The sequence below is a fragment of the Trematomus bernacchii genome, unplaced genomic scaffold (genome assembly GCF_902827165.1).
Source record: "Trematomus bernacchii unplaced genomic scaffold, fTreBer1.1, whole genome shotgun sequence".
Taxonomy (NCBI): Eukaryota; Metazoa; Chordata; class Actinopteri; order Perciformes; family Nototheniidae; genus Trematomus; species Trematomus bernacchii.
This window is the reverse complement of record NW_022987782.1, coordinates 3486573-3495704: the sequence shown is the minus strand read 5'-3', so window position 1 is coordinate 3495704 and position 9132 is coordinate 3486573. Positions and strand designations below refer to the sequence as shown.

Genomic DNA, 9132 nt, shown 5'->3' with positions numbered 1-9132 from the left:
CATTTACTGTCTTTGACTTGCATAATAGCTTTTATTATTATTGTGAGAAAAATTAAGTACTATAGATGACTTATCTTCTGAATTAATCATAAACCTGATAAAAAAACTTACAATGAAATGTGAAGTCTAAAATGTGTATTTATCTGTATAAGAGTATTTGGCATACAATTATAAAGATGTACAGAGAAAAATACATTGTGTAGAAAGCATCGCATTTGTATATGTTTCAGTGTAACTTGTAGAGCAGGGTGATTAGAGGGATCCTGTGATACCACACTGCAGAGCGGGGGTTGACTCCAGCTTTCCATATGCTGAAAACTTGATTTTCGAGTGTCTCCAGCTTCTTTGACATGGCTTCAAGTAAAGTTAAGGAAATATGCAAATACAAATAAAAAACACGATCTACCAAGTTTGGCGGTTTATCTTTTTTATGTTCTGACCCCATGTGAAGCCTAACCCACAACCATTTTATTAATTTTACATTTAATCAAGAAATGCTGCTCATTCATGAATGAACATATTTTGCCTAGAGGGCATTCCTCTGATTAAAGGGAGAGTCTAGGCTGCAGCCACACGAGGACGATAACGGTAGAATCTGCTACATTTCTCTGTCAGATAGACCAGGGATGGGCAACTTTGATGGTGGTGGGGGCCACATAATTGATGTACTGGCCACCAGGGGGCCACAGATTCACTTGGAACACACACACACACACACAGAAATTCCATGTGTTGTATGTAATTATTAACAAATATACTAAGTCTGACATCTTCATTGACATTTTACAATCTTTCAGGGAACATCCTCTAATAAGCTCACTAAACAAATATCAGTTCACAGAAATGTTATTTAATTTTTACAAGTGGCATGTTTGTATTGAACAGGTTATTTAACAGTGGAATAAAACTATTTTAAACTATTGGAAAGCACGGGAAATGTGTGTGCATTGAGATTAACCATTAAGATGACATAAACATGAAGTCATGAACACTACCCAGACATTAGTTGTCTAACTTGAACCTAAGACACTTGTAGCCTGTCTCTGCATTCCCCTTATTCCACAATAAGGGGAATGTCAACACAGACACCTGTCAACGCGCACTCTGCTGTTCCTCAGCGCCGCTCCCCCTCCCGCTGAAATTATGAATGAAAAGCGTATAGTAATCATAGATAACACGGCAGGGTCCGTGACAGTTTGTCTTGGTTTTTAGAATATTAAACTTGTTTTCGCCAAATTCAGATGATAAATACAACTTTGAAGCTTGTAAAGGCATAATTACAAGCGGCAACTTAACGTCACAGCAGGCATAACAACAGCCGGTGTTTCTTGTGAGTGTTTCCCAAGCGGCAAACTCTGGGGAAGAGCCGGGACGCCAATACGGAAGTGCCACAAACTGCAGTTCATATTGGCCGATAGGCGATGACTGCAGAAAGGAGCAATTTCCATAGACCCCCATGTTAAAATGCCCAATTTTACAGTCTAAAAAAACATGTTTCTACCCATGGATCCAATAAATATTATTATAGATATAGTTAGATTCCACCTTCATGATTATGAATCTGTGAGTGAATTGTTTTCTAACGCGACCCTTTTATTTATATTAGGTCTTAAAGTTTTTGCATAAATTAGGGCGTGGTCACATTGAGTGACAGCTCTGTCAAGTGACTGCTGCTGTTAGCTTCTTGTCTCTCTGCTAGCTGCTCCGTGAAGCTACAGGGACTCTGCCTGCTCAGTTCATCCAGGGAACACAACTTGACCCCGGCCGTGTTTGTTTGTTCTTCATGCGTATATATCGGACTATTGTGACTCGCTCTGCGGTTAAAACAGACGGTGCATGAATGCGGTTTTGCGGTAAGTGAAATTCGAGTACTTTATTTATGTGTTTATGATTTTAATCAGCTACGTAATGAATGTGTTAGCGTGTAAGCGTGTGGTAGCTACATCGGTGCTAACGATGCTAATCGTAGCCTCCAAGTTAAAACCATAGACCAGGGGTACTCAACATTTTTGATTAAAGGTCCACTTGTGAACTTTATACAAGGTCACTGGTCCGGATCAATGCCAGTAAAGTCACCCCCCCCCCCCCCCCCTTGAAACGAAACTGAAATTAAGAAGCAGTTTCTTATGGCGCGCTATGCATGGGGCCCAAGCCCCCAGGAAGTGCGCCGGACTCAGATGAAAATATTCGTGCTGGCCAAACGGCGGTACTACACTTCCTTTTGGTTGCCAGGCCCGGAAACACTTTTTCCCATTGACTTACATGGGGAAAGAGTGGTCTGTAAATCGTGCTAATAACGTTTTTCTGTGAGTTATTTCCCTCTGCATTATGAACGCGCATCTAACCCACGGGACTGCGCCGCCCGGCACGTTCATGTTACGTGTTCAGCACTACATGCGTTTATCTTTACCCATGGATGCACAATAAGAACGGACCCATATCACCTTACTGCCAGCCCACGGAGCTGTAATAATGGATATATTGCACATGTTTGCTGTAATTCATCATTTGTAAAATATTATACTACATGGGCTGTATGATTAAATCTTGTACCGTAAATGTTGTATTAAATAAAGTTAATATTACCGACGTAGATTAACGTCCCTGTAGCTTCTTATTGCACTAAGAAGCTTATTGCACTGTATATATATATATATATATATATACAGTGCAATAATTCTTTCATGCTAAATGAAGCTCTGTTGCTTGGATATCACTTGATCCTGTTACAGCGTAATATAAAAGTACATAACGATTGATGTTGAAATTAGCATAATTACTAGCTAACCGCTAGCTGCTAACGGCCGCCTCGTTAATATCAAATCTATCATAATAACAAACCATTACCATGCTGTCATGAACGTGCGGTGCTGTTACGTGTACGCAAATTGACGTGCTTGATGTGAACGAGCATTTTGGGGGGCATGGTTAAAGTTGCGCATGCGCTATGAGCGCACATACGGGTACTTCTCAGGCATGCCAGGTAATCTGTGACGTTTCGCTCTCTCAAAAGTTGGGCCATTTTATCATCATGCGCGAATGAGCAACACTCATAGGAATGAATGAGGCCCCGCCTCCCACGCTGTATCCAGTTCTTATTATACATCCATGGTTTCATGTTGTCGTTGCTGTGGACCTTCTTAATCTACCTTCTTTGGGGGCCCCCTTCTGGTCCAAGCACTTGCCTGCCTTGCCTGTCGGCAAACGGCGCCGCTTTATACACTCACACATTCAATACATACATACAGTATGGTGGCTTGGCTGTTTGTCTGTAGTCAATGCCTTGAACCTCGGCAAAAAAGGCATTAGAAGCATTAGAAAGTCAAGGTAAACTTGCGGTTAACTTGCGGTCTGCAATGAGTGTCACGCTCGCGCACACAAGTAAATATATATGCACGTTCATTCTCACTATGCGTCAGACACAAGACGCGCGTACACAATGATGTACATTAATTTATCAGAATCAGATTTTTTTTTTTTTTTTTTAATATAATGGGACACAGGGTTCGGTCCGGATCCGGACCTTGGTCCGGAGTTTGAGAAGCCCTGCCCTAAACCCTTAATGGAGGGAACTTCATTCAGCTGTGAGTGTGGCTACAGATGGAGTTCACTCCGTCACGGAGGGGTAGGGTGTAGGGAGTGGTTTGGGATTGGGCCTTCACCTGCTGCACTACCTGACCGGACTCAAAGCTAGGTGTGTCCGTCATGAAACACGCTGTGTACAAATAATTCCATCAAACATCCACTGATAAATTGCGACGTTAACAACCTCATGATAACCTCATTTTTTTAACTTAGGATCATACCTGTGTTTAGTCTAGAAAAAGGTAAATGTGTGCATTTTATTATAAAGTTGTGTATATTTACAGACTGTTACAAAAACTAAGAAGCTTAAAAACATCAGGTTTAAAACTTGTAAAAGAGCTTTACAAAAAAGTAACACAATTAAAGATGTTTGGAGTTTTATTTTAGTTATTCATTATTTGTTTTTGTCCAAGAGATGCTGTTTGAAACCGTTGTTACATCAATTTACAGCATTTCCTGTTTCTGCCGGAGAGAGGGGAGTTTGTTCCAAAGCTTGGTATTTACACCCTCCATCTGAAAGGAGGGAAAGGAGGGAGCCTCACAATGTTCGAGTACACCAATAACTGTTGGATCATTGTTTTGACAGGAACTGGAATTTGAGACAGGCTCGGATTGGCCATCGGGAGAGTCGGGACTTTTCCCGGTGGGCCGCTGCCTTTGGTGGGCCGCTGGCTGGCATTGGTGTGCTGCAAATGTACACAGCCGGCTCGGTTCGCTGAGCCTCCCCGTTGACAGTTCACGAGCGTCAAGCTCTCTCTCCCCTCCTGGTTTGACACACAACAGTATATGACTTTCAGCACAAATCATTTAGTCTAATTAATCAATTAAAACAAAAAGGTGGCTTAGTAAACTTTATATTTTTTAGAGTACATATAAAATAGGCATTAATGAGATAAACTATTCATTATGTTTGTCTAACTGCTACACATGCATTTATTTATACATAAATGTAGATATTTATGAACATCAAAGTATAGTTGTTATACGTTTTAAAATATAAATAATCACATCATGGGGTCATTAAAGTTTCAAACAGATTCATGTCTGGCTAGGTAGGCCTACTATAACATAAAAACATGATTTTTAAAACTAATTTCTGAATCTCACATTGGCCCATATCAGTATGTTATTGATATGGGCTGGACACCCCTTCACAATGATCATCATTTACTTTTTTTTAGACCAAATTAGGAGGGCCAGTCAGGCCACTAATGAGCTAAATCATTCACATTTGTAATTATTATTACTTTATAAATTAAGAGTACTAGGGGTCTAATACAAAACCTTTGCAGGAATCGTCATGCATTCTGAATGTTTCTGTACTTTAAAAAACAGGCATCATGGATCCTGTTCTTGTTTAAGATGATTCATACTCATTTGTGAATTAAACATCCATATTCACTCTTCAAAACTGAAACAACTAAAACATTGTTTGTAAAGCATTGCAGGCCTAAAGCTCCACGTCAGTGACCTATATTTAGATTTCTTCCAACAAACTTTAAAAATCGCAAACAGCATGTTTTTAAAGATTTAATCTTTTAAGAAACAAAATATCAACTTCCCAGGACCCTTAAAGGTCCTGGAAACTGCAAAAATTCCCTTATTTTGATCAATGCACTCTGATTTTAGGTGGCGATTTGCTGTGATGTCTGATGTTTTGGATGAGTGGTGCCTTTGTATGTGCATTTTTAGGTTTTTCTTAAGGAGTTGTAGGCTACAAAAACAACATGTTGTGTTTTTGCGCTTTGACATCAACATTTTGGGGGCTGTGGAAATATTATGCCATGTTGCTGCAGCAGTCAGGGCCATCACTGGAGCGGTCGTTGTGGTCGCTGGGGCCATCACTGGAGCGGTCGATGTGGTCGCTGGGGCCATCACTGGAGCGGTCGATGTGGTCGCTGGGGCCATCACTGGAGCGGTCGATGTGGTCGCTGGGGCCATCACTGGAGCGGTCGATGTGGTCGATGTGGTCGCTGGGGCCATCACTGGAGCGGTCGATGTGGTCGCTGGGGCCATCACTTGAGCGGTCGATGTGGTCGCTGGGGCCATCACTGGAGCGGTCGATGTAGTTGCCGGAATCATCAGAGACCTAGTTGTGGCTGTCATTGGAGCAGTGGCCGGAGTGACTGTTTTATTTGGAGCTGTAGCCATTGACGCCAACGTAGTTGGAAGTTGAGTGCAGCAGTTTTTAAAGTGATTAAAGAACATCTCCTTTCTCCCAATGATTCGTGGGCAAAGGCCACAGTGATAATGGCTGCTGGCCACACAGTCCAGATGGCATTTATAGACATTATAACCTAAAAAAGAGACAATAAGTGGTTTAGAGGATTCTAGAAACAAATCAAAATGATTTCCTTGTAAATATGCAATTATACACAAGGTGTTTGTGCGAGAGCAATAAATAATCATGTCACCAACAATAATATTTTTGCCTATAAACTGCATTTTTGCAGATTGAATGTGTGATTATGCTCATATTGTGCCATTAACCCCAAATGTGTGAGGCATTACACCTTAAGGAAACTTGGAGACCATTCGAAATTCAAATTATGAAGTATACAATGATCATATAGAATTATAGATGGACTTACCTCCATATTTTACAAGCGACCTCTGGTGGCTCTGCAAATGAGCCACCAAGCCAGGGTATGACCCGGTCCTGTGACAAAATGGACACTTGAAAGTGTCCAAGTCTAGTTTTTTTAGCTCTGGGCATGCTCCATCTGGGAATGTTGTGCTGTTTGTCTATAGGTGAAAAAATATAATACCATTTAAGTGAGTTTAATATTGGAAATAGTTAAACGTGGGGTAGGTAAGTTTGAGAAACCGGCTCGAGATACACTTTTTGTTATATTCCATGGAATGCTCTTAACATCCCGATAGCAATGAATATCTTAAGTGCTTTGACAAAAAAATCCATAAAAAAATGTCATCTGTGGAAGCCCGGCTAAAATAACTGGATGGCCTACCTGCCTGTCAGCTTTCCATCTGTGCACAAACTTATCTCGTGCCCTCCCTCATTGGTCATGTGCGTGTTCGTGTGTGTTGGAGGAGTGGCTCTGTAAGGAAGTGGCAGATTTGTTCCGGCTGTGTATTTTCAAATTCTAGCGCACTCGAGTTGGTTTCTCCAAAATTACCTACCCCACCTTTAACTCCTTAAACAAGCAGCAATGGACTGGCCTGTATAATCCTGTGGGACGAAGCTGGTCATACTTCCTCACTTTCAGAAGGTTTAAAGAGAAACTAAGAATAAAAACTCATAAATAGTGTAGTGTGCTTTTATTACATGTACAGCACTTTGGCTCGACCAAAGATCGTTTTTAAATGTGCTTTACAAATAAAAGTTGATTTGATCATTTATTTTAAACGTCAGGCCACCAACATGGCCACAAACCCCATCTAAAAACAGAGGCTCTGTCCTAATTACCTGGTTGCATCCACCTGGGTTACTTGGCTCTACCCAATACGTTTATATAATTTTACTTTAAACCACACTTAAAAGGAATAATATAAAGTATACAACACTGCATATGTACATGGCTACAGTGTAGCAACTAATACAAGTTTTAAATAAATAAACATTCAAATGTGAAAGACTTTCCTTCAAAGGCTGCTTTTGAATTTTAATGAATATTTAAAACTTACACAAAATCAGATTCTTGTAAACATTTGAGTATATGCATTGTTCCATCTGTCAAGCTAAGATATATAGCTTAGCTCTTAGCTTGACATGCTCAGTTAGCATACGTGTGTATATATATATATATATATATATATATATATATATATATATATATATATATATATATATATATATATATATATATACAGTGGCGACTGGTCATTAGGGGCAGGTGGGGCACAGCCCCACCTAGTGTCAGCAGAAAGTATTACACATAATGATTACAAAAAATGGAAAGAGATGCAAAAAAAGAAATAAAAAAATATATAAAATATATTTTAAGGTCATGTTTAATCATCTGATTCGTCTGTGCATTGCTGTTTTAGTCTGTGTTCTTCTAATTAGTGTCTACAGTGCCGTTTTGAGCCATGTGGGACAAAACCTGATCATGCCCCACCCTTTCACTGTCAAAGTGAACGGTGACTGTAAAAACTACACTGCGCATGCTCAGAGTATTTTTCAATGTAATGTGTGTGGCAAAAAAAAAAACACCATAGGGGCACAGAGCTGCCATCCCCACCATACGTCATCTCACATCATTCAGAGCTGATTGGCTGTAAGTACGTGTGCCGCGAAAAGTGTGGTGTGTGAAGAGCATGGATGTATAATAAGAGGAGACGAGAGCTGCAGTGACGCGTCCTAAAACCAGGAAGTAAGCTGCAAAAAAGCAATGAGGTTTCTCTATAGGATTTTAGAAAATAGCTTGAAATAAGATCTGTGGGAAACGTACCTGTTAGATAAATGCACGTTTTGTTCAGCCGGATAATATCCACATGTCTACCCTACTTTTATCATTTTCGAATCATAAATCTATCGATTAGATTTATGATAGACTTTTGAAACTACAAGATGATAAGGAGGACTTTTACAAAAAAGTTATAGAATTTTTTGTCCAGAAGGATAGGCAAATGGACTTCATCTTCAAGTCAAGGTAAGACCGCAATTTTTTGAAAATGGGATCTTACTTAGAGAGAACAATTCAATATTTAAATGATCAAATTACATTTTTTGGGTATCCTTTTGTTGAACTGTCTGTTTAAAATTAATCGAAGCATCAGACAAAAAAAGCTTTTGAAAATAATATTATATTTTGGTTTAGGTCAAAATATAATATTTGTAAACCTGAAGAGTCAGTGCCAGTGCCTCACCAGCCATGAACCTCACTGCAGAAGCTTATATATAGACATCTAAGTTTTTTGTGCCCCACCACTTTTGTACATATAAAAACGCCACTGTATATATATATATATATATATATATATATATATATATATATATATATATATATATATTCCATTCCTTTGAATGGAATATTTAAAATACAATTTACACTGCGCTAAACAGCCAAATCGACAAACAGCCGAGAACCTAAATAGTATGTAAAGATATCTAAACCACAAGACGTTAATTACCTGTACTCGGTGCTCCATATTGTCTTTTTCTGCGTTCTCTTTAAACTTCCATGTCTCTTTAAATATCCTTGCGTCAGCGTTTTGGGCGCGCTCTCTTCTGACCATTTGGAAGTTTCACTTCCTTCAACTTCCTGCAGGTTCAACCTCCACCGTCTTGCTGCGGCTGCAGCTGGGTGTTATTGGAGTTTGGACACAACGAATATTTTCCTCAGAGTCCGGCGCAATTCCTGGGGGCTTGGATGAACCTAAGGAAACCAGTAGAAGAGAGAGGAAGTCAGGACATTTGTTTTAAGAGCAATGGGACGTCCTTTCCTCGGAGCGTCACGTAAAGCGACGTCCGTTTGTGATGACGCCGGCACAGCTGATCGTCTGAAACCCATGTATAATGCAGCCAGCTCTGTCCCACACACACACAACCCCCCCGCCACTGTTAGTAGGCTACACATTTACTGA

General features: G+C 40.0%; 1 protein-coding gene across 1 annotated transcript; it reads right to left on the bottom strand.

Annotated features, from left to right (window-relative positions):
• Positions 1–4029: 4029 nt before the first annotated feature.
• LOC117497394 (integumentary mucin C.1-like) lies at positions 4030–8991 on the bottom strand. Its single transcript, XM_034149372.1, has 4 exons — positions 8680–8991; positions 6177–6330; positions 5398–5882; positions 4030–4098 (listed from the first exon to the last, which is right to left on the bottom strand). The coding sequence occupies exons 1-4, from the start codon at positions 8782–8784 to the stop codon at positions 4030–4032; spliced, it is 813 nt and encodes a 270-aa protein (XP_034005263.1). The 5' UTR covers positions 8785–8991.
• Between the last annotated feature and the right edge of the window lie 141 nt (positions 8992–9132).

Coding starts and splice junctions, on each gene's coding strand:
- LOC117497394 (XM_034149372.1), bottom strand. CDS start 8,784: ATGGTCAGAAGAGAGCGCGCCCAAAACGCTGACGCAAGGATATTTAAA. Junction 5,883..6,176: donor GTCGCTTGTAAAATATGGAG/GTAAGTCCATCT, acceptor TCTCTTTTTTAG/GTTATAATGTCTATAAATGC. Junction 4,099..5,397: donor CGACCACAACGACCGCTCCA/GTGATGGCCCTG, acceptor CCCTCCTTTCAG/ATGGAGGGTGTAAATACCAA.